Below are 25464 nucleotides of genomic sequence, written 5' to 3' on the forward strand. Positions count from 1 at the left end.
GGAGGAGAAGGGAAGGACAGTCTCATTTCATCTTATTGAAGACGGGATGGTTGATGGCATTACTGATTTGATGGACATGAGTTTCAGCAAGCTCTGGGAATTGGTGATAGACAGGGAAGCCTGGCTTGCTGCAGTCCATGGGGTCGCAGAGTCAGGCACACCTGAAGGACTGAACTGAACTGATAGGAACAGTTGCTTTGGGCTTTCCAAGTGGTTCAGTAGTAAAGAACCCACCTGCCAACGCAGGATGCAGGAGATGCGGGTCCAATCCCTGGGTTAGGAAGATCCCCTGGAGAAGGAAATAGCAACCCACTCCAGTATTCTTGTCTGGAAAGTTCAATGGACAGAGGAGCCTGGCAGACTAGAGTCCATGGGGTCACAAAGAGTCGGGCACATCTTAGTGACTGAGCACACACACACACAGACGCGGGCACAGTTGATTTACAATATTATATTAGCTTCAGGTGCACAGCACTGTGATTCAATATTTTTATAGATTATACTCCATTTAAAAGTGAAAGGCAGAGCAAATTTAAGATCCATTTCATATTTAGGTTATAGACCTTTTCCTGGATTTTACAGACTATGAGTCGTGTTCCTACTTTAAGTTCATGGGGTCAGTGATGCCTTGCCCCGGCCTGACATCCTGAGGATGAATACCGAGCCTCCTTTCCCTTGGGAGAACTGTTCTCAGGAGTGGCCTGCACCCTGAGTCCCCAGCAAGATGGACTCCCAGTTGCCCGCAGGGGAGACCTGCTCGTTAATCCCCCTTGATTTCTCACCTCCTTCACTTGATTCCTGGGACCACTTCACAGATGACCCCCTGAAACTAATCCTTGACTAAGGAAGGCTTTGGCGAGGAATCAAACCCCTGCACTAATTCTCATTGTCTCCGTCTCATTAAAGAGCAAGTCTCCTCTCCTTCCATTTGCAGTTGACGTTGCATTTCCCCCACCGCACACCCTTTTCGTCTCGGTCTCCCTCCCCTGACTCTCCCAACACACTGCCAGGACTGGTCATCCAGCTTGCACCAGATGCCAGGTCCGCACAGAATGGGCGGCGCCCGTTCCTCCCGGCCGCAGGGGGCGCTGTGGGGCGGAGGTGCCCGCGAGTTCCAGCGTGCACCGCGCCCGGGCCGGGCCTGCGGGTCGGAGCGGGGCGCGAGGCCGCCGCGGGGGAGGTGCCGCGGGGCCGCCTGGAGCTTGGCTTGGCGGTAGCCCGGTGCCACCGGGCTCCTGGTGGGACCGCCAGAGCCCATGGCCGAGTCGGCTCCGGTAAGACGGGCTCCCCCCGCGCGGACGCCCAGACCCAGGCGCGGGGAGGGTCCGCGGGTTCCGGCTCGGTGGGTCAGCGTCCTGGGGTCCTCGCGCGGCAGACGCGGACTGGTGGGCGGGGTGAGGCTCGCGCTAGGCGCATGGTGTGGGGACTGGACCCTGGACCGAGCCGGTGACCTCCGCTCCCCCGTGGCCAACCCTGAACAAAGCCGACCGAGAAACTGCAGAGTCTGGGCCATGGGAGCCCGTGAGTGATGGGGCCAGATGAGGGAAGGGATCAAAATTCGTGTGGGGCGAGCGCTGGGTGTTAAAGTTAAGTCGGTTTTTACATTATAAGTTACCGAATTTAGAATAAATATTTTTTAAAGTTTAGATTATGAATGGTTGAAATGATAGCTGGCAAGGTCAAAATTAAACCCTAATGTGTTGAAGTGTGTTAAGAAGGAAGGAGGACACGTTGGAAAGAATAGAAGTCGAATATAAAGACCTAAGTAGGATATACATTATTTTATTTAGTGTTTCGTTGAAATTGAGGTTTTATGTCTTCCTGTGTTTTATAAGCTTACGTATTGAGCGTTTTTACACCGAGTTCCACAAGCAAGTTTCAGATGGAGGAGTAATTTCGTCTTTCAAGTCTTACTGCTTAAGAAATACATTTCATAAGGCTATAGCTGATTACTAAATGAACTCATAAGATGATTACTTTTAAGGTATTGTTAAAGACCTTAGCAAAACAAAACATAGCAACAACAAAAAAGACCGAAAAATATAATAAATAATCTCAGCAAAAACTGTAATTCCTAAATATGCAAAAGATATGCAACACATTTATAGTGAAAATTACAGATGCAGGCATACCTCAGGGATATTTTGGGTTTGGTTTTAGAACTACTGCAATAAAGCAAATATCACAATAAAAGAAGTCTTTTTCTTTTTTTTGTTTCCCACAATGTATAAAAATTATGTTTACACTATAGTCTGTTGAGTTTCCAGCAGCATTATGTCTTAAAAAGCAACGTACAACCCTTAATTAAAAATACTCTATGGCTAAAAGTCCTCACCATCATCTGAGCCTCTAGGAAGTTGTAATCTTACTGCTGTTGGAGGGTCTTGCTCCATGTTGATGGATGCTGACTGATCAGGGTGGTAGTTACTGAAGGTTGGCGTGACTGGCAATTTCTTAAAATAAGATAGCAGTGCAGTTTGGGGGATGGATTGACTCTTCCTCCCAGGTATGAGTTCTCTGTAGCATGTAATGCTGTTTAATAGCATTTCACCTGAAGTAGCACTTTCAAAATTAGAGTCAGTCCTCTTGAACCTTGCCACTGCTTTATCAGCTAAGTTTATGATATTCTAAATCCTTTCTTGTCATTTTAACAATCTAAATGGCATCTTCTGCAGGAGTAGATTCCATCTGGAGAAACCACTGTCTGCTCATCCATAAGAAGCCTCTCCTCATTTGTTAAAATTTTATCACGAGTTTGCAGCAGTTCAGTCACACCTTCGCCTCCACTCTGAATCCTAGTTCTCTTGCTACGTCCATCACATCTGCAGTTACTGCCTCTGCTGAAATCTCAAACCCCTCAATGTTATCTATGATGGTTGGAGTCAACTTCTTCCAAACTCCTGTTAATGTCGATATTTTGACTTCTTTTCATGAATCATGAATGTTCTTTGTGGCACCTCGAAGGATAAATTTTTTCTAGATTTTCTATTTACTTTGCCCAGACACATCAGAGGAAGTACTTTAGCCTGATGAAATGTATTCCTTAAATAATAAGACTTGGAAGTCGAAATTACTCCTTGATCTGAAGTTTGCTTGTAAAAGTGGGTATTAGAAGGGGTGTAGCTTTAGAATTAGTGTAAAGTAGTGAAGGAGCATTATCTGGACTCAGAGGGAAGGTTGTCACACCAAGTGGGAATAGGTAGGGCTCACCACAGGGTAATCTAAGGCAGCTAGACGGTGTTAAGGGGATGCATGTGTGCACTTTGTATATTCCTACTCGGTTCAGTTCTCACAGTAGCAACCAGAACTCTCAAATTCCTAGGAATGAATCTGGCAAGACTTATATAAGATCTGTACAAAGAAAACATTAAATTTTACTAACACAAAAAATCTAGGTAAATGAAAGATATGTTTCTGGATGGGAAGATCTCATAATTTAGAGATCCAGTTCAATAAAAATTCACGTATTTAGTATATTCCCATCAGAATCCCAATAGTATTTGTATAACTTTGACAAAATATTTTCTCTGTTTATTTAAAAGAGAAAACAGACAAGAAAAGTCATGACAATTTCCTTTTAAAAAAAGGAGGTAATGAGAGTGAGGCTCAATGGAATGGGAGTGTGTACATACATACACACATATATGTATACACACACACACATATGTATATATGACTGACTTGTAATGTTGTACAGCAGAAATCAACACAACATTGTAAAGCAAGTATCCTCCAATTAAAAGATCAGGATCTAGGTGGTGGTAGATGGCCATATCCCTTTAAATGGCAAATAATTTGATAAAAATGTAAGAACTAAACAGTGCAGTATCGCAGCAAGAATACACAGAATCACCAGTGGAACAAAAATATAACCAAGTATAAATGGAAAACTAGTTTATGAAAAAATGATCCCAAATCCGTGGTAAACAGACTAGTCAGTATGTTTTGTGACAGCTGAATATCTCTTTGGAAAAAGAATTCTGTCCCTTCTTGTTACGATACATATAAAAATAAGTCCCAGATGGAAAAAGATTTCATTCTAATAAAGTCATAAAAAACATTATGAAGATTTCAGAATATCTTTTATAATTTTAGAATAGGGAAAGTCTTTTAAGTCATCTGTTAACCCTAATGTAAGAAAGTTAATTCAGATTATAAAAGCCCACTAAAATGTTGAGCCAAGGATGAGAGCAAGCATGTGCAAAGATATGTGGGGAACCCCCCCAAATATGAAATGAGGTTGCAAAGTCTCACGAATGCAAATTAAAACAATGAAATAAAATTTTTTACCTGTCACATACGCCAATAAATAAACAAGCAAAGTTTAAGAACATCTGTGCTGGCAAAGGTGTGAAGAACCTTTACACCTTTGGACTTGCCTGGTGACTCAGTGGTAGAGAATCCACCTGACAATGCAGGAGACACAGGTTCAATCCCTGGTCCAGGAAGATCCCACATGCCACGGAGCAACTAAGCCAGTGCGCCACAGCTGTTGAGCCTTCACTGTAGATCTCAGGAACCACAACTACTGAAGTCTGCACCCTAGAGCCTGTGCGCCACAGCGAAGAAGCCACCACGATGAGAGGGCCAAGCACCACAACTAGAGAATAGCTCCCGTTCACCGCAGCGAGAGAAAAAGCCCACTCGGCAACCAAGACCCAGCACAGCCACAAACAGATAACTAAATTTTATTTTTAAAGTGGGCCCTACAAGGCATTCTAAAGGGGCTCTTTAAAAAAATGTCTCTCTTTATTGGCAAGGGTTAAGTGCTGCATTCTTTTGGGAAGGCCATCTAGTGATATCTCGTAAATAGAAGGTGTTTCTATCCTTTGATTTAGTAGTTCTCATTTTTAGCCTTTTCCTGCAGAAGTAAAACCACTCATATATAAAGAAGCATATCAGAGCATTGTTGGTAATTTATAAAGGAAATGGAAAATACGTATCATCAGTGGGGTATGTGTACCCATGAATAATGCAATTTAGAAAAACCTGATTTTGCCTATATAAATTGACCTAGTACTTTCCTGGTGGCTCAGACGGTAAAGCGTCTCTCTACAATGCGGGAGACTGGGTTCGATCCCTGGGTCGGGAAGATCCCCTGAAAAGAAAATGACAATCCACTCCAGTACTATTGCCTGGAAAATCCCATGGACAGAGGAGCTTGGTAGGCTACAGTCCATGGGGTCACAAAGAGTCGGACACGGCTGGGCGACTTCACTTTCACTTTTCAGGAAGATGACACTGAAAGAAGTTATACAGTGATTTGTTCCCATTTTTGTTTAAAGGAAAAATGAAAGAATTCCATTCTATACATATGCATTCGTAGCTGGGTGAAGCATAGAGAAAAAAAGTGGAAGGGGTGATTGTGGTCACCAAACAGAACCACACGACGGGAGTAGGGGAGGAGCTGTTCCCAAGGGAGAAGCTGCCTAACAGACAAAAACACTACACTATGAAATTCTTAAATTGATGACAAGGCAGTGGGGTTTTGAAGCAATAATGACTGTATAAGCCTGGTGTGCTGTAGTCCATGGGGTCGCAAAGAGTCGGACACGACTGAGCGACTGAACTGATGACTGTATATGTATCATGTCTATAATTTCAGTTACCTCTGACTTTTGAGGATGTGGCCATTTATTTCTCAGAGCAAGAATGGCAGAATCTAGAGGCATGGCAGAAGGAGCTTTACAAGCAAGTAATGAGAGCCAATTATGAGATTCTCCTTTCTCTAGGTAAGAAGTCTTTAACTCTGGCTAATGCATGGAACTGGCTCCTGTTAGGGGTCTCAGTCACTCGATAACTCCTGTTTCTCAGTTCGCCAGGTTTCTCAGAAATTAACTCAAAAAGGCACTTTTACCCAGAGACTTTCATTAATATCTGTAAGTATTGCTAACCCTTACTCAAGGGTAGATGTTGCTGCATGAGAATACTTACGACAGTGTGTAATATAACATGGTCAGAGATGACTAAATACACGTCAGGACTTTTAATCACCGTGTGCTCAGAGGTTGCCATGATTTTCCACATGGACACATGCCTTATGCATATCCATAAACTACCCTGTGTATCTTTAACCTATGATGTTCCTCTGTGTGTGTGTGTGCTGTGGTCAGTTGTGTCCAGCTCTGCGACCCCATGGACTGTAGCTAGACGCCTCTGTTCATGGGATTTTCCAGGCAAGAATACTGGAGTGGGTTGCCAGTTCCTCCTCCAGGATGATGTTCCTGTCAGCTTTTACAGTGGTGTCCATATGCCTCAGTTCAGTTCAGTCGCTCAGTCGTGTCCGACTCTTTGCGACCCCATGAATTGCAGCACGCCAGGCCTCCCTGTCCATCACCAACTCCTGGAGTTCACTCAAACTTACGTCCATCGAATCGGTGATGCCATCCAGCCATGTCATCCTCTGTCGTCCCCTTCTCCTCCTGCCCCCAATCCCTCCCAGCATCAGAGTCTTTTCCAATGAGTCAACTCTTCACATGAGGTGGCCAAAGTACTGGAGTTTCAGCTTTAGCATCACTCCTTCCAGAGGACACCCAGGACTGATCTCCTTCAGAATGGACTGGTTGGATCTCCTTGCAGTCCATGGGACTCTCAAGAGTCTTCTCCAATACCACAGTTCAAAAGCATCAATTCTTTGGCGCTCAGCTTTCTTCACAGTCCAACTCTCACATCCATACATGACCACAGGAAAAACCATAGCCTTGACTAGACGGACCTTTGTTGGCAAAGTAATGTCTCTGCTTTTGAATATGCTATCTAGGTTGGTCATAACTTTTCTTCCAAGGAGTAAGCGTCTTTTAATTTCATGGCTGCAGTCACCATCTGCAGTGATTTTGGAGCCCCAAAAAATAAAATCTGACACTGTTTCCACTGTTTCTCCATCTATTTCCCATGAAGTGATGGGACCAGATGCTATGATCTTTGTTTTCTGAATGTTGAGCTTTAAGCCAACTTTTTCACTCTCCACTTTCACTTTCATCAAGAGGCTTTTTAGTTCCTCTTCACTTTCTGCCATAAGGGTGGTGTCATCTAGACAGCCTTAACTCCTTACTGTGTACTATCCTTCTTCTATCATCTTCTCAAATTTTGATAGTTTTTTAGTGCCTCTATTTGCTACCTTTATAATTTAAATGATAAACTTCTAGATCATGTTTCATCAACTTGATATCTCTTGATCCCTTCAGTCTATAAAGATAAGGTAATTAGTTCTCCTATATTCCCTCTGCTTCTCCTGCCAACACCTGCCAGCCAGACCACTTCTTTTATATTGCAGCATTTCTGATACTTACATTCTGTCTTATTACCATAATCAAGCTTTCTAGTTTCTATGGAGTATTTCTAAAACATTAATCCAAGATATTACATTATTTTCATTGTTACCAGTTAATTGAATCTATAGAGAAAGAAAAATAATCCAGTCATGATTACTGTGCCACCCAAAAAGAAATGTTCAAGCATCAAGATCAAATGATGTGAAGTGGTGTATCATTGTGTGTTTGGTTTGCATTTCCTAAATGGTTAATCATGTTGAGCATCTTTTCATTGTATATCTTCTTTGGAGAAATGTTTATTAAAATATTAATAGTTGGCCCATTTTTAAAGTTTTTTTTTTTTTTTTTTACTGTTGAGATACGAGAGCTCTCTATTTCTTCTGAATACTAGACCCACATCACATATGTGATTTGCGCCTATTTCCTCTGGTTCTTGGGTTGTCTGTTTTTGATTGTGTCCTTGAAGCACAGAAGTTTTAAGTTTTGATGAAGTCCAGTTTATTTTTTTCTTTTGTTTCTTGAGCTTTTGGTGTCATATCTAAGAAACCATTGCCAAATCCAAAGTCATAAAGATTCACTCCTATGTTTTCTTCTAAGAATTTTATAGTTTTAGTGCTTATATTTAGGTCTTTGATCCTTTTTATTCCCCTTGAGCTTTTGGTGTCATATCTAAGAAACCATTGCCAAATCCAAAGTCATAAAGATTCACTCCTATGTTTTCTTCTAAGAATTTTATAGTTTTAGTGCTTATATTTAGGTCTTTGATCCTTTTTATTCCCCTTCTTTGATCCATTTTGTGTTAATTTTTTTTACACGGTGTGAGGTAGGAATCCAACTTCTTCTGCATATAAATATCCAGTTGTCCCAACACCGTTCTTTGGAAAGCCTTCTTTTCCCCCATTGAATTATCTTGACAGCCTTTTGGAAAACTAGTTCACCATAAAAATGGCAGTTTATTTCTGGATTCTGAATTCTGCTTCTTCGATCTCTATGTCTAGCCTTATGCCAATACCACACTGTTTTAATTACCATTGCTTTACCATCAGTTTGTCAGTTTCTACCAAAAAAGAAAAAGCAGATGGGGTTTGGAGAATATTGTCATCTTAACAATACTAAGTCTTCCAATTCATACCATTTCATTTATTTAGGACTTTTTAGAATTACTTTCAACATTTTATGATTTTTATTGTATCTTATTTTTTTATTAAATTTATTCGTAGTATTTTATTCTTTTTGACATGGTTATACATGGATTTGTTTTCTTATTTTTTTTTAGGAAGATGGTTTTATTTTAAAAGATGCAGAGAGTTCAACCCAGATGAAGATTGAGAATAGGTATTTGGATTTGAATAAAAGATAGTGATTCCTTTTATCATGAAAGGAGCCTTGGAATTAATTTGGGGTTGAAGTCAGATTTCAGAGGGCTAGTGAGGAATCTGGCACAGTGTGCTCAGTTTCCACATGTACATGATTACTCTCTGACATTTTATCCCTAAGGCATTACCCAGCTTATCCTCTTTCTCTGATCTGGACCTTCTGTTAATCTCTCTTTAGCAACCCATGAAGCATACTTTTGGTTCTTTTAAATATAATTGAAAGAAAGTTTTACTTGAAAATAGAGTAAACTTTTCTTCCAGGGGACTAGGGTCATATATTAGAGAATTTTGTAACTATTTTCATCTGTTCATTCATTGCAACCCCTTCTATTCTAGCAGAAGTCTACTGTGTTTTAGGTTGTGATTGTAATGTTACCGAAAGTACTCCTCAGAGAATGTTTTAGCTGAAGCTAGGTACATTGAAATTTCCTGGAATAGTCCTTCTTGCTCTTATTTTTGTTTACGCTGTATTCCCAAGATATTGCCAGTTGTCTCAGGTGTTGTTCCAGCATTCTCAAAGCACACTACTGGTAAGTTTTAATAAACCCATGACAGAATGCAGCATTGCTAGCTCTACAAGGACCAAAACAAAATTAAACATACAACTCATCTAAAGGTCCCAGTCAGTTAGGAAGCAGTGTTACAAAATGTGGGCAGTTTTGCTTCTCTTTGTGTAAACCTATACTCTATTTTTCAAACATCTCTTCTCATATATTTTACCAGGAGTAGATTTAGGAAATTTAAAAACAACTTACTGTGCTTCTAAATTTAGTGCTTAAGGAAACCAAACTACTTTTTCTGACTTTTCTGTACAGATAATGGACTTCCCAAACCAGAACTAATATCCTGGATTGAGCAGGGGAGAGAACTCTTTAAGAAATGGGGAGAATCACAGGAATCAAGAAACATAATTTGCTCTGCTGCTGATTTGCATTTTGATCCACTTATTGAGGGACAGCCATTTTCAGGTGAGTTTTAAGATGATTTCTTAAGGCTCTGTCCTTAAGACATCACATTCATGTTTCTTAGTTCCATTTCTTTGGTGGTGCCTTCCTGTTTGACTGAACTGAGGCTTAACATCTGGTATATTCCAGAGAAAGGCAGTAAAGCACAGTAGCTAGGATTATGGGTTCTGCATCCTGAGTCTGGGTCCTGCCTTTTCCAGGTAACCTGGGCCAGTTATTCATCCTCTTTTGGTGGCTCAGATGGTAAAGAATCACCTGCAATGTGGGAGACCAGGGTTTGATCCCTGGGTTGGGAAGATACCCTGGAGAAGGGAATGGCTACCCACTCCAGTATTCTGGCCTGGAGAATTCCACGGACTATATAGTACACGGGGTCACAAAGAGTCGGATTAAATGAGTTTATATATGTAGATGGAGAAGGCAATGGCACCCCACTCCAGTACTCTTGCCTGGAAAATCCCATGGACGGAGGAGCCTGGTAGGCTACAGTCCATGGGGTCGCTGAGGGTCGGGCCCAACTTCACTTTCACTTTTCACTTTCATGCATTGGAAAAGGAAATGGCAACCCACTCCAGTGTTTTGGCCTGGAGAATCCCAGGGACGGGGGAGCCTGGTGGGGTACCGTCTATGGGGTCGCACAGAGTCGGACACGACTGAAGTGACTTAGCAGTAGCAGCATATATGTAGATTGTTAAAATGATATCTGGCAACACAGTAAAGAGTTCAGCAAATACGCGCTATTCTTCAGGCAGGGGGAATCAGCAACTCCTTTGTTTCTTGTCATGATAAGAAAGTCTAAGATTTTTGGATTCTTAACAGTCAGTATTAGAGCAAGGAAAAAGTGAGTCACTTAGTCATGTCCGACTCTTTGCAACCCCGTGGACTATATAGTCCATGGAATTCTCCAGGCCAGAATACTGGAGTGGGTAGCCTTTCCCTTCTGCAGGGGATCTTTCCAACCCAGGGACTGAACCCAGGTCTCTTGCATTGCAAGCAGATTCTTTACCAGCTGAGCCATGCAGGAAGCCCAAGAATACTGGAGTGGGTAGCCTATCCCTTCGCCAGTGGGTCTTCCTGACCAAGGAATTGAACTGGGGTCTTCTGCATTGCAGGCAGATTCTTTAACAGAGTAAGGAAAGAGAAAATCAAGTGGGAATATCATTCCAAGAAATCTTGTCAATAGTTTACTTTTTAGCTGCCTCTTTCAGGAGAGTAGAGTTTTACTCACAAATTATTTCACTTTTTACCATCTGTTATCAGTTCTTCTAAGAAACCTTTTTACAAGATTGATAGGAATAGAGGTGAGGAGGGAGAAGCAGCTGGTCTTAGGGCAGCTCACGGGTTACACGCGACCATAGTGGTGGTGTGTAGTCTCTACGCTGTGTCTGACTTTTTTGTGACCCTGAGGACTGTAGCGCACCTCTGTCCATGAGATTTTCCAAGCAAGAACCATGGAATGGGTTGTCATTTCCTTCTCCAGGAAGGAGATCCCTACCCAGGGATCAAACCTACATCTCCCGTGTTGGTAAGCGGGTTCGTCACCACTGAGCCACTCGGGAATCCCAACCATAGTGTTAGTCAGGGCTTAATGCTGCCAGGAACAGTACCGTCATTATTTTTTGAACCAGGAATGTCTGCACATCCAAATAGGACAAGACTGGTGGTCCCCAGGTCATAATAATGGTGAACATTTACAGAGTACCTGCAGCATCCCAAGCCCACATTAAGCACTTTACACACATTAACTCATACAGTCCTCATAACAGTTATATATTGCTGTTTCCATTTCTAACAGGAAAAGGAACTGAAGCTGGAGATTAGCTTGACAAAGGCAGCACAGTGAAAAGACTGGATTTGAACCCAGTCTGATGCCAGAGACTAGGCCCTACGCTTGTGACCTAAGTGTCCTTTTTTTAGTATTCTAAGATAGGTCTGTTCAGTTTAGTCCTAAACTAGGGCTCATGATTCTCCTGGTCATGAAACTGACTGCCACTGAAAGGAGCTGCTGGTTTAGTTCGGTCAAAGTTGGGCTCCTGGGCCACCTCAGATTACCGCTTCTGGCCACAAAAGCCTTAGCCATGACATAGGCTGGGACACTGACTGAATCTTGTTTTCAGTTTTAGGAAACCAACAAGCTGTGAGTTCAGAAGAAGCTCATTACTATTTCCAAGTAGATCCTCTTCAGAGCCACCGTTCCTGTGAACCCTTATCAGAAAAAAGTGAAGATGTTTCTTTCAGGCCTGACCAAGCCGTCGCCCTCGTGAACCCACAGAGACCTAACACTTGGGCTCTACTCCCAGCAGTCCACAGCTCCAGGGAACCCACCCAAAGAGATAAAATCGCCAGCCCCAGGGCCCTGGGTATCCCAGGCTTCCAGAAAACCGCCTCAGGGGAGGGCCTCCAGCAGTCCTGTGCCTTCTGTGGGGAAAGCTTTTGGAATGAGGACCTCTTAGAGTGGCACCAGGGGAGCCACTCGAAGGCCTGGAAGCAACTCAGCAAACAACCCGAGGCACAGCAGCTTCGGAGCCAGACTCACTTCCGCTGCCCGGGATGTGGGCGGGGCTTCCGCCGGAAACCGCACTTGCTTAGCCCCCTGGCGGTCCGGGCTGAGGAGAGCCGCCCGCTGGGCCTGGAAAGTGAAGAAACGTGTGGCCACCGTGTGACACCGCCAAGGCCGTCTCCATACCCCGGTTGCGACGAGGGTGCCTCCCGGGGCCCCCCGGGCATGGAGAGGCCAGTCTCCCCGGGAGAGGGCGCCGGGGCGGCCTCTGAGCAGGACGAGCTCCCTCCGAGCTCGAACCTAGCTGGTCAGAAGTGTGGCCGCTGGGCTGGGGGGCCGGAGGCCCTCAAGCCTGGCCCCGGAGGGGAGAGACCGTCCTCCTATGGTGCGTGCAGCCGGCGACCCTCCCAGCGGTGCAGGCTCTCCGACCACACTCACGTGCACCGCGCGGAGCGGCCCTGCCTGTGCGCTGAGTGTGGTCGGGCCTTCCGCCAACGTGGGCGGCTGCGGCTCCACCGGCAGCCGCCCTCGCATGAGCCGCCCTGCACAGGCCCGGAGTGCGGCCTAGGCTTTCGCCTGAGGAGCGCGCTGCGGGCCCACGGGCTGCGGCACGGAGGTGAGAGGCCGCTGGCGTGTGACGAGTGCGGCCGCGGCTTCGCCCATCCGTGCAAGCTGCGCGAGCACCTGCGGGTGCACAGCGGCGAGCGGCCCTTCTGCTGTGCCGAATGCGGCAAGAGCTTCCGCCTCAAGGGCATCCTGAAGGCACACGAGCGCACGCACAGCCGCGAGCGGCCCTTCCAGTGCGCGGAGTGCGGCCGGGGCTTCACGCGGCCGTCCAAGCTGGCTGAGCACTTCCGCGTGCACAGCGGCGAGCGGCCCTTCAGCTGTGCGGACTGCGGCCGCCGCTTCCGCCTCCAGGGGCAGCTGCGGAGCCACCGGCGCCTGCACACGGGTGAGAGGCCCTTCCCGTGCCCCGACTGCGGTAAGAGCTACCGCGTGAAGGCCGACCTGAAGGCGCACCAGCTGCTGCACGGAGGCCCGATGCCCTTCTCCTGTGAATGCGGCAAGGGCTTCGCCAAACAGTCCAAGCTCGTGGAGCATGTCCGGACGCACACAGGCGAGAAGCCCTTCCAGTGTCCACAGTGTGACAAGCGCTTCCGCTTGAAGGCGCAGCTGCTCAGCCACCAAGGCCTGCACACCGGGGAGAGGCCTTTCCGCTGCCCTGAGTGCGACAAAAACTTCCGGGAAAGGGGCCACATGCTCCGGCACCAGCGCATCCACCGGCCCGACCGTCCGTTCGCCTGTGCGGACTGCGGCAAGGGCTTCATTTACAAGTCGAAACTGGCCGAACACGTGCGAGTGCACACGAAATCCTGCCGTGTCCGCAGAGAGCCTGACGTTAAGAAAAGGCTCAGCCAGCTGTTTGAGATGATCGAGGCCGACTGGAGTTGAGGGCACCCAAAGCAGTCAGCAGAATCGGTGTTGCCTGGGAAGCCACAGCCGAACCCCACATCTGGTAAGAGCAAGAATGGGATGCGAGTTAGGAATAGGAGAAACCACGAAGATTCTCTCATTTAAAACATCACCAGCTATTAATATTTTTTTAATCTATTCTTCCCACCATCTTATGGGGTCATTTTCCCACCACATGCTAATAAGCTAACTCTGAAATCCTGACTTGAATTAGGCAACGGGAAAGCCCTCCAGTACTGTTCTCAAAAGCATGGGGTGACTGTTAAATGTCAGCTCTTCTCTTCATAGTATGAACATAAGCAGGGGCTTCAATCCAGTGAATTCTGTTGCAGGTCTGAAATGATACTGAGTTTGGTTTGATTCATTTATTTGAAGCTAATAGCAATAAAATGAGTTCTCTGAATTGGGGTGTGTCGATGTGAATGCTGAAGTGTCATAGCAGGTTCCACAGTGATTATGCATAGTTACCCTTAAGGAAAAGATGATTTAAGAAAATTTTGGTTAAGCTGGGTTGAAGAAAAAACTGAAGGTGATAAGTTATATGGGACTAGAGTTTGTTTTTTGTTTTCAGATGGAGTGTAGTTGATTTACAGTGTGTTAGTTTCAGGTGTACAGCAAAGTGGTTCAGTTATACATAGACATATATGTGTGTGTGTCTATTTTTTTTTAGATTCTTTTCCCTTATTAGTTACTACAAAATATTGAGTATAGTTCCTGTGCTGTTAGGTTCTTTTTGCTGTATATATTAATCTCAGACTCCTCGTTTACCTCCCCCTCCCCCAGATTAGAACTTATATAAGAGATAGAGACAGGGGGTAGGTTTGGGAGTTCCAGAACACAGATGTTGTTTGCAACTGAGAGTGAACAAGATTTCCAGGAGTGACTTTCTAGGCAGATGACTAAAGTCTTGAGTTAAGACAAAGTAATAAAGCTAAGCAGGAAGCATGACAGGCAACAACAGTTCTGCGTAGAGAGTTTTCAAGCAAACGTTCAAAGTAACATAATACAAATAGAAATACAGGAAAACACCCCATTTGTCACATTCGGTGCAGGTTGCATGAGAACAGAATGTTTATACCTCAGGGAGAGAGTTGTACTCCATCCAAAGAATTCCTGACTTTAGAGGGTTCATGTTTCACGTAAGAGAATGGCTGACCTGCAATTCTGCAGGATGACAGAAAATGAAACATCTTTAGACTGTAATAGACATTACTATAAAGCAACGATTGAGAGGTTGAGAATCTCTTGGTGGTTCAGTAGGATTCCATGCGCTCTCGCTGCCGTGGCCCCAAATCAATCCCTGGTGGGGGAACTAGCCTCAAATCCCACAAGCTTTGAGGCGCTGCCAAGAAAAAGAAGGAAAAAAAAAAAAAAAAAAGCAATGGTTCGTAGTTGATTTTTTTCTCTGAAACACTGCATCCAAAGATATTCTGGGAAAAAAGAATTACATGGCTGATTACTTTAAATAAGTTAAACAGTTCCCTCCTACACACACACAATCTATGACTCTCAAGAGGAAGACATTATGTATTATAATATTCTGAATTTGTTTGATCATGGGATTCCTTTCTCCCCCATCTCCCCCCTACCCCAACACTGTGATCTGTAGACATAAGAGTTCTGCAGGACTCAACTTTGGAAAACATTACTGAAGGATAGCCCTGGCTCCAGCCAAGTAGCCCTTAGTCTGTTAATAATGAGAGTATCAGAGGACGAAGGCCTTCAGTTTTAAGTGACAAAATAGAACTTCAAATCAGAATAAATCTTTGATTTTAGCTCACTCTCCTATGTGACAGACACTAACAAATTTGTTAGATATTACATAATATTAGATAATATTAAGAAGTGATATGATTTACCCAGATTTATGGGATTCTCAGATGGATCAGTGGTAAAGAATCTGCCTGCCAGTGCAGAAGACGCCAGTTCAGTACCTGGGTCAGGAAGATCCCCTGGAGGAATAAATGGCAACCCACTCCAGTCTTCCTGCCTGGAAAATCCCATGGACAGGAGCCTGTCCATGGGATTGGAAAAGAGTTAGACTTAGTCTCAACTGAGCACACACATAATCACTAGAGATACATGGTTATCTCAGTGGTGATCACGGGGCAGCCAGCCTCACAAGCAGGAGGAAAGAAGGGTCAGGGGCCCTGATACAGATGAGGGCCCATGATGAGGGAGCAGGAGGAACAGGAGGAGGAGGGTCCCAGTGGGGAAAGGGAAGGAGGAGGATGTGATAAGGTAGAGGCTTTGAGGGAGACCGAAGGCCAGGGCCTCCGATTTGGTGTTCTCACATACTGCCTGTTACAACTGGTTTGACCTGGGACTTCCCTGGTGGTCCAGTGGCTGAGACTCCACAATCCCAATGCAGGGGGCCTCAGTTCAACCCCTGGTCAGGGAACTAGATCCCACATGCTGCAGCTAAGAAGTTGCATGCCACAGCCAAAGCTCCTGCATGCCACAGTGAGCATCAAAGATCTGTGTGCCACAACGAAGACCTGGCACGACTAAGTAGATCTTAAATATGTACAGAATTGGAGGATCTCAGAGGCAGTAAAAGATCCAGTGTTTGAATCTTATTAGAAACTGGAAGTGTTGTGGAGGAAGTTGAGAAAAAGGGCACCACCCAGCTAAACCCAAGTACTCCAGGTTGCCCACATTACAAATGAAAAAGATACCAGAGTGGTGTCTAAAGAATTGAGGGATTTCTGGGAATGAAGGTATTATTTTAAGCACAAGTTTCTAAAACTTCTCTTCCTTTCTTACCCAAAATTTCTTAAAAAATCAATGCTACCACAATCTGGTGGAATCTGTGACTTCCAAAAAAAGAAAAGTTCTGTCTTCTACAAAGGAATGGGCTTCCTGGGTAGCTCAGCTGATAAAGACTCTGCCTGCAACGCAGGAGACCCTGGTTCAATCCCTGGGTGGGAAGTTCCCTTGGAGAAGGGATAGGCTGCCCACTCTAGTATTCTTGAGCTTCTCTGGTAACTCAGACAGTTAAGAATCCACCTGCAATGTGGGAGACCTGGGTTTGATCCCTGGGTTGGTAAGATCACCTGGAGGAGGGCATGACAACCCACTCTAGTACTCTTGCCTGGAGAATCCCCATGGACAGAGGAGCCTGGCGGGCTACAGAACATAGGGTCCCAAAGAGTCGGACATGACAGCAACTAAGCACACACAGCACACAAAGGAATAATAAATATGACTGCCCAACAATGATCATATTAAAGTCACAGAGTGGTTTAAACATTTTTTCCCATTAAAATCAAGATCACTGCTGAGCTATTAACATTATGGAATGCATTGTATGATTATATACCTGAAACATCTGAGAGAATCAGCTAGATAACCAGTTGGTGGTGGTGGTGGTGGTTAGTCACTAAGTTGTGTCTGACTCTTTAAGGCCCCATGGACTGTAGCCCAGCAGGCTCCTCCATCCATGGAATTTTCCAGGCAAGAGTACTGGGGATGGTTGCCATTTCCTACTCCAGGGGGATTGATCCTGCATCTCCTGTATTGACAGGCAAACTCTTTATCACTGACCCACCTGGAAAGCCTGAAGAGGGTGATGAAATAGTTATTTTTAAGACAGGGCAAGAAAGTTTTTAAACATAAAATTGTCTCTCTGCCCTGGGGACTTCCTAGCCATCCACTGGTTAGATCTCTGAGCTTCCACTGCTCAGGATGATCTGGTCAGGAAACTAAGGTCCCACATGCCATGCAGCGTAGCCGAAAGAGAAAAGTCTCCCTCTGCGATTTCTCCCCCCTCTAGTGTGCATTGTGCACCTGCGTTACACACTAACTAGATCCCCTTAGAGGACACAGGAGTACCTACTGGCCAGTTTCCTCCTGGCACCAGCAGTGTAACGCCCCAGGAGTTAATATTCTTTTCTCTGTCCTCAAAGGGGTCACAGTAACCCACTAGTTGCCTTGTTGGACTATATATAAACTCTCATTACAGTACTTTGATGTATAACCCTTTGTTTCAAAAACCTGTATAACTGTGTTTTGACTTCTGACAGGTGAAACAGACTTCAGAGCTCTCTGAAGGACTGTCTCCATTGTCATAATCCTCAGGTTGGTTCAAATAAAAATGTCTGTGTCTTCTATGAGGTCAACTACTGATTAGTTTTTTTCACAGACAAGAAGGAGTAGTTTGGAGTACTAAAAGTTGAGGCAGAAAAAGGACAACCTTACACATGATGCACCTCCCTGATTTATATGCCTGTCCATTTTAGGTCCAACCTTGTGTAATTATCAAAGGAGAAAGAGGCCAGAGTTTAATTAAATTTTAGCACTCCCAGTCAAGACATCCTGGGAGTCATGGACACCTACTGGATGAACATCAGGATGAAAAAAACTAAGATCATGACATCTGTTAACATCACTTTGCGGCAAACAGAAGGGGGAAAAGCGGAAGCAGGGATAAATCTTATTTTCTTGGGCTCCAGAATCACTGCAGATGGTGACTGCAGGCCATGAAATTAGAAGATGCTTGCTCCTTAGAAAACTATGACAAACCTAGATGGTGTTATTAAAAAGCAGACATCACTTAACCAACAAAGGTCCAAAGCTAGGGTTTTTCCAGTAGTCACGTAGATACGTGAGAGTTGGGCCATAAAGAAGGCTGAACCCTGCCAAAGAATTGATGCTTTGGAATCGTGGTGCTGGAGAAGACTCTTGAGAGTCCCTTGGACTACAAGGAGATCAAGCCAGTTAATCCTAAAGGAAATCAACCCTGGATATTCACTGGACGGACTGATGCTAAAGCTGAAACTCCAGTACTTTGGCCACCTGATTCAATGAGCCACTCAATGGAAAAGACTCAGATACTGGGAAAGACTGAAGGCCAAAGGGGAAGGGGCAGCAGAGGATGGGATGGTTAGATAGCATCACCGACTCAATGGACATGAATTTGAGCAAACTCGGAAGATAATGAAGGACAGGGAAGCTTGGCGTGCTGCAGTCTCTGGGGTCGCAAAGAGCTGGACAGCATTTAGCGACTGAACAGGTAGCTGAAGGCGCCTCGCTACGAGGATGTCTCTGGAGATTCTTGGCTCCTCCTGCCTGTAGGCGGCGCTGTGGGATCCCAGGCCCTAAGCCAGACCAGAAAGGCGGAGGGGCGCAGGACCCCCTCTCCCCTCCGCCCAGCGGCCGCTAGAGCCTGGTTCTCAGCGGCAGTAGCGGCGGTGCCTTGGGAAAGGGAACCCTGCGTCCCGCAGAGATCTGGAATACCGCCCGGCACCACGCCGGTGGTTGGCTCAGCGGCCATGTTTCGGATCTCGGGCTACCCAGACTGCAGGTGTCAGTTGGGAGCAGTAACCGCTCGGCCTGGCAGAGGGGTCAGTGCGCCGTCGCTGGAGTAAAAGCCTGCTCCGGCGGGAGCCGGCCAGGAGGAGGCGCGGTCCTGGATGCTCGAACTGACTGAAACCTGCAGCTTTAGCCGAGATTGTGTGTTGCCCAGAGGGGGCTGTGCAGGGAAATCCATGCTCTCAGCCGTGTACACTTAAGTTCCTTGCAGCAGAGAAGTAATTTTTAAAAATCTTTGTTACCCATGTGATGTGTGACCCCAGCTGGAAATACTTGTTGAATCAATGAATGGAAGAGGCCTATGCATAGTCACTGACTTGACAGTCAGTCCAGGGCTTTCTGAATGTTCCTGTTTCTCTGAAGCTCAGTTTGTGCGCTGGAGTACTGTTGGTAAAGATACAGCGTGGGAGAGAGAGCTGAAGGAATTACGGCTGAGAAAGGGAAAGAGGTCCCATGGGGGCATGTAGTGTAATACTGTTAATACATTGCAATTGTAGGGAGTGCAGTTCTTTAGAAAACGATAATGATGGTTGCAAGTCTTATTTTAGTTTCAAATCTTTCAAAGATCCCCAGGGGTGACAGTAACTCAGGTTCCAGACACTTAGTTTAAATCGAAACTAATATTTCTCAAGGAACAGGACAGTTTCTTACTGTCTTTTACACTAACACACACAAAAAATGATATTTAGAATAGAACCTTTAGAGATCATAACCCAACTCCCTCATTTTAGAGATGAGTAAAGGGAGTTACGGAGAGGTTGAAGCAACTTGCCCCAGGTCACATAGCTCATGATTGAGAATATAGCCTGTTTGTAGAGTTCCAGTTCTGTGCTCTCCTCCCTTCCCTTCAATACATATTTAATATTTATTGGGGCTTCTTTCCTTTAGTAAATATTAATACCGACAGTATTGTTTCTCTTGGGCTGGGGCTGCTTAATTAAGCTTCTGTTTCACATATTTCAAGTTGTCAGGAAGCTAGAGGGCATTTTCCTTATTCCCCTTTGTCATCTTCTGGGGAAATTGGGGTTTTGATTTTATTATGCAAATGGTCTTGAAAAGATCGTGGATGATTTATCATTTCTTTCTGACATTCCTAACGTGCTCTCGGGGCAAATGGTCAGTTTTCAGTTTAAATTTCATTTTAGTGGAGTCAGACTACCAATTGTAGAAGTTTCTGTAAATGTAACTTTCTTAGAAACATAAATGTGTTTCAGATTTCTCACAGGAGATGTTGAAGACAGTTCTGTGTGTCCTTTATCACACTTTTTCTTTTAAACACATTTACACAACTCTGCCATACTATAGGTACTTACGTGACGTGTCTTAGGCGACGCACTCAAATGTCCTTTTTATTGAATCAAACTCTTTGTTTCAGTTGTGTTTCTCCAGTCAGAAATGAGTGTCTCTGGCAGTTCCAGTGACTGACTTCTTTATGAATCCCCTGCCCCCCGTAACTGTTCCTGTAAAACAAGGGCCTGTATGTTGAATGTTCCGCCTCTGTCAGGGTATAAATCTGCTTTGTTTGCAACAAACATTAAATTTTGGAAAGACGACCAGAAAAACCATCACAAGCTCTTTCTGGTCATGCAAGCCTTGCCCATTTTGCATGTCTGGCTTCTCAAGATGTATGTCATAACTTCCTGCCTGATAAAAACAAAGGTAGAAGGCTTTTAAACATTACTGAGACAGAAAGAAATGTGTTTGGGGGTCCAGGTGGCAGTGCCCTTTGATGACATGGTAATCTATTTCTGAGCACAGGAGTAAGAGAATCTGGATAAGCAGCAAAATGAATTTCACATGTGTGTGATGAGAGGTATGGAGGAGACTGATCTCTGTAGACATGAGGTGTTTTGTTGAAAATTTGAGAGTAATTCATGAAATCAAAGGATAAGCAAGTCTCAGCAAGTCATCCGTACTTTCTGTTTGCTACTTGGTCAGCCTTTAACAAGACAACAAACTTGACCTACCCATCCAGTGTCTTTTAAAGTCACATATATTTTTAGTCAAGTCACTTTTGCAGTTGAAGATTCAGCAGTGATTGAGTCATCCACATAGTGGTGAAAGAGTGTAACTGGACTGAAAATCATCCACTTAGAGTTCTCATGCTGATGGTGCTGATGTTAAAGGTAGAATATGCCATCTTTGAGAGGAGAAAACTACCCATACTTTTGCTGTTTGAGAATTGTGTTATAACTACCTCATCCTTTGAGAATGATTTACATGGGGGAAAAAACACTCTCCTTCCTGATGGATATGAATGAGGAAGGAGGCAGCCCTAAGAAATGCTGAACCAACACATGGAAGCAGAACTGAGAGATCAGGAAACTTCATCCTGGTAACATTGTTTGAGCTCTGTATTAGGCAGTTCCTAAGCTTATTCTGTCCCTGATTCTTCACAGGTGTGAACCAGTAACATCTCCTTATCGTTTAAAACGTCTTGGAATTGCATTTTCTCTTACAAAATGGAGAGTCCTAAAAGACATAGAAATTGTTAACAGGATGGGGGTTTGTGTGTAACTGATCCTAAAATTTGGATTTGGCTGCATAGCAAAAGTAGAGTAAAAGGAGTAATGAGTGTCCTGGTCTGAGAAGGTGACAGTCTTTGTTAGGTAGTAGCTGTCATCTCTAGTGCCTTGGGACTTAGACCATGTGCATACTAATATGGAGCATTAGGGAGTTGTCAGGAAGAAAAAAAATTCAGATGTTGCAACTTGCTTGTTTTCAGCCCTCAGTAAGTTTCTAGAAAAAAAGACAAACTTAGGCTGTAAAGGCCTTGATACTTCTCAAGGTTACAGGGCAGTTATTTTGTAGACTGTCCCTCAATCTGGGTGTACCTGATGTATCTTCATGATTATGTTCAGTTTATTTGCCTTCTGAGAGTTAGCCAAGATGTGATGCTGTGTTTATCTCATTGCATCTTATCTGGTGGTGTGTGTACATGTGTGCTAAATTGCTTCAGTCGTGTCCAACTCTTTGCCATCCTATTGACTGTAGCCCACCAGGCTCCTCTGTCTATGGGATTCTCCAGGCAAGAATACCGGAGTGGGTTGCCATCCCCTTCTCTAGGAGATCTTCCCTACCCAGGGACTGAACCTGCAACTCTCACGTCTTCTGTGTTGGCAGGCAGGTTCTTTACCACTAGAAGAAGAAGAAGAAAAGTCGCTCAGTCATGTCCGACTCTTTGCGAGCCCATGGACCGTAGCCCACCAGGCTCCTTGGTCCATGGGATTTTCCAGGCATGAATACTGGAGTGGGTTGCCATTTCCTTCTCCAGGGGATCTTCCCGACCCAGGGATCGAACCTGGGTCTCCTGCATTGTAGGCAGACGCTTTACCATCCAAGCTACCAGGGAAGCCTAGGTACCACTAGAGCCACCTGGAAAGTCCCCAATAGGTATTACACTTATGCATCCAGTTACAGGGTGCAAATCTAGCTTTGCCACAGTCCAAAGCCTTCCCCTCACTAAAAATGATCATCTCATTTGGGTTTTCTGGGACTTCTCTGGTAGTCCAGTGGCTAAGACTCTGTGCTTCCAACACAGGGAGCCCAGCTCAGGAAACTATATCCCACCTGCCTCAACAAGTTCACTTGCCTTGACTGAAGATCCCAAGTGCCACAGCTAAAAGGTCCTGCCTGCTGCAACTAAGACCCAGTGCAGCCAAATTTTTTTAAAAGTAAGAAAAAACTACTCATCTGGGTTTTCTGTTCTGTTACTGACACGTTAGCTCAGATGGATATTCAGCATAGTATCAAGGACAAGGTGGTATACCTTAAGTCAGAGTAGGCTTTACCTTTAAAAGGAAGATTTTTTTCTCCTATTTTTCTCTAAAATGGTTTTCCTTTTCAAAAAAAAAATACCTATTTTTCTTTCTATCCAATTATTTAAAGTACCAATGAAAGTGGGGAAATGCTTCAAATATAACGTTAATGGAAAAAGAAAACAAACAGCATCCAAGACTGGATTCATAGTATCTCAGTTTGTAAAAGAAAATGTGGGTGTGTTTATTATATATGCACACTGACAGAAAAAGATTGGTGATAAACCACAAAATTCACAGAAGTAATCTTTGGAATTTTTTTCCTTCTGATATTTCTTTATTCCTTCCTGTACTTTCCAAATATTCCACAAATAACATGTATTACTATTTTTAAATACTTCATGAAAAGTGAGGTACTTTTCTCTGTTGAAAAAGGTATTTTTCTCTGTTGAAAAACTAATATACATTGTTGTTGTTCCTTGTCTTTTTGTTCTCTCATGAAAATTTTCCTTCATAGCAAAATGATCACTCTTACCTCCTTGTGTCCTCGGACAATCCCTTGAATGTTGCTTCCCAGACTTGCATGTTCCACTTTCTTCTCCCTCAACACCCTCTCCATGGCTGATTTCGTCCATTCACACTTCACTTGCCCATCATATACTCGTATTTCTCCTAAGCTCCAAACCCACATATACACTCACTGTATATCTCTTCTTGGATGCCTCAGGCATCATTAACTCAACACACCCCAGACTGAAGTCATTGCTGGTTTCACCCCTCCGCTTGTCCCTGCCTGCCAGTCACACATTCCTCCTGTTTGTTCCTCATCTCATTGAAAGGCACCACCAGCTGCGCTAGTGTCTCTTCATTCCCCTCCCCTTTACATCTTGGTCAGTCACCAATTTTTACACATCTTCGTTATCACTTTAATATTACTATTTTTCTTCATCCCAGCTACCACCACCATCTCTCACCTGGGTTAGCAGGAGACCGCCTCCTACCTGGTGTTCCTGACTCCAGTCGGTTTCCACTGCCACGTGCCCACCAGAGTGATCTTTATAAAATGAATACAACTCCATGGCATTCTCCCTCTTAAAATTCTTCACTGAATTCTTTTTTAAGTTAAAAATACCAACTTATTTGGCTGCACAGGGTCTTCCTTGCGGCACTGTGAGATCTTCTTTGGTGGCAGCATATCAGCTGTTAGTTGTGGCAAACCTGGGCCCCCTGCATTGGGAGTGGGGAGTCTTGGCCACTGGACCACCAGGAAAGTCCCAAATTCTTCATTGAATCCTTTTTGTCTGTTTTGTATTTTTGTAATTTCACAGGCTCTAGGGTGCACAGGCTTCAGCAGTTGTGGTGTGAGGGCTTAGTAGTTGCAGTTGCTGCTGCTACTGCTAAGTCGCTTTAGTCGTGTCCGACTCTGTGCGACCCCATAGACGGCAGCCCACCAGGCTCCCCCGTCCCTGGGATTCTCCAGACAACAACACTGGAGTGGGTTGCCATTTCCTTCTCCAATGCATGAAAGTGAAAAGTGAAAGTGAAGTCGCTCACTTGTGACCGACTCTTAGCGACCCCATGGACTGCAGCCTACCAGGCTCCTCCGTCCATGGGATTTTCCAGGCAAGAGTACTGGAGTGGGGTGCCATTGTCTTCTCCGAGTAGTTGCAGTTACTGGACTCTATACCACAGGCTTAGTAATGGTGGGCACATGGGCTTAGTTGCTCCCTGGCATGTGGGATCTCAAAGGTATGCCAAAGAATGTTCAAACTGCTGCACAATCGCACTCATCTCACACACTAGTAAAGCAGTGCTCAAAATTCTCCAATTGCTAGGCTTCAACAGTACATGAATCGAGAACTTCCAGATGTTCAAGCTGGATTTAGAAAAGGCAGAGGAACAAGAGATCAAATTGCCAACATCCGTTGGATCATCGAAAAAGCAAGAGAATTCCAGAAAAACATCTACTTCTGTTTCATTGACTACACCAAAGCCTTTGACTGTGTGGATCACAACAAACTGTGGAAAATTCTTCAAGAGATGGGAATACCAGACCACCTTAACTGCCTCCTGAGAAATCTGTATGCAGGTTAAGAAGTAACAGTACCGGACATGGAACAACGGACTGGTTCCAAATTGGGAAAGGAGTATGTCAAGTCTGTATATTGTCACCCTGCTTATTTAACATCTATGCAGAGTACATCATGCGAAATGCAGGGCTGGATGAAGCACAAGCTTGAATCAAGATTGCCGGGAGAAATATCAATAACCTCAGACATGCAGATGATACCACCCTTATGGCAGAAAGTGAAGAAGAACTAAAGAGCCTCTTGATGAAAGTGAAAGAGGAGAGTGAAAAAGTTGGCTTAAAGCTCAACATTCAGAAAACTAAGATCATGGCATCCAGTCCCATCACTTCATGGCAAATAGATGGGGAAACAATGGAAATAGTAAGAGACTTTATTTTGGGGGCTCCAAAATCACTGCAGTGGTGACTGCAGCCATGAAATTAAAAGACGCTTGCTCCTTGGAAGAAAAGCTATGGCCAACCTAGACAGCATATTAAAAAGCAGAGACAATACTTTACCAACAAAGGGCTGTCTAGTCAGAGCTGTGTTTTTTCCAGTGGTCATGTATGAATGTGAGAGTTGGACTGTGAAGAAAGCTGAGCGCCGAAGAATTGATGCTTTTGAACTGTGGTGTAGGAGAAGACTCTTGAGAGTCCCTTGGACTGCAGGGAGATCCAGCCAGTCATCCTAAAGGAAATCAGTCCTGAATATTTATTGGAAGGACTGATGCTGAAGCTGA

General features: G+C 44.5%; 1 protein-coding gene across 6 annotated transcripts; it reads left to right on the forward strand.

Annotated features, from left to right (window-relative positions):
* Positions 1–1109: 1109 nt before the first annotated feature.
* On the forward strand, positions 1110–24597 carry ZNF786 (zinc finger protein 786). Of its 6 annotated transcripts, none has more exons than XR_015161956.1 (5): positions 1110–1274; positions 5606–5732; positions 9463–9615; positions 11730–13628; positions 24492–24597. XR_015161956.1 is itself a non-coding variant. In XM_086395092.1 (5 exons), exon 5 carries the CDS (start codon positions 12338–12340, stop codon positions 13562–13564), a length of 1227 nt encoding a protein of 408 aa, XP_086251218.1. In that variant the 5' UTR covers positions 1110–1274; positions 5606–5732; positions 5815–5879; positions 9463–9615; positions 11730–12337; the 3' UTR covers positions 13565–13988. The 6 variants fall into 6 exon arrangements, 4 of the variants coding, with proteins under 4 accessions (XP_086251218.1, XP_086251219.1, XP_086251217.1 ...); XR_015161955.1 differs by lacking the exon at positions 24492–24597 and adding an exon at positions 17827–17890; XM_086395092.1 differs by lacking the exon at positions 24492–24597 and adding an exon at positions 5815–5879 and having other exon boundaries at positions 11730–13988.
* Positions 24598–25464: the final 867 nt, after the last annotated feature.

The sequence above is a fragment of the Bos grunniens genome, chromosome 4, assembly GCF_055505025.1.
Source record: "Bos grunniens cultivar Pamir isolate PY7600 chromosome 4, Bosgru_T2T1.0, whole genome shotgun sequence".
Taxonomy (NCBI): Eukaryota; Metazoa; Chordata; class Mammalia; order Artiodactyla; family Bovidae; genus Bos; species Bos grunniens.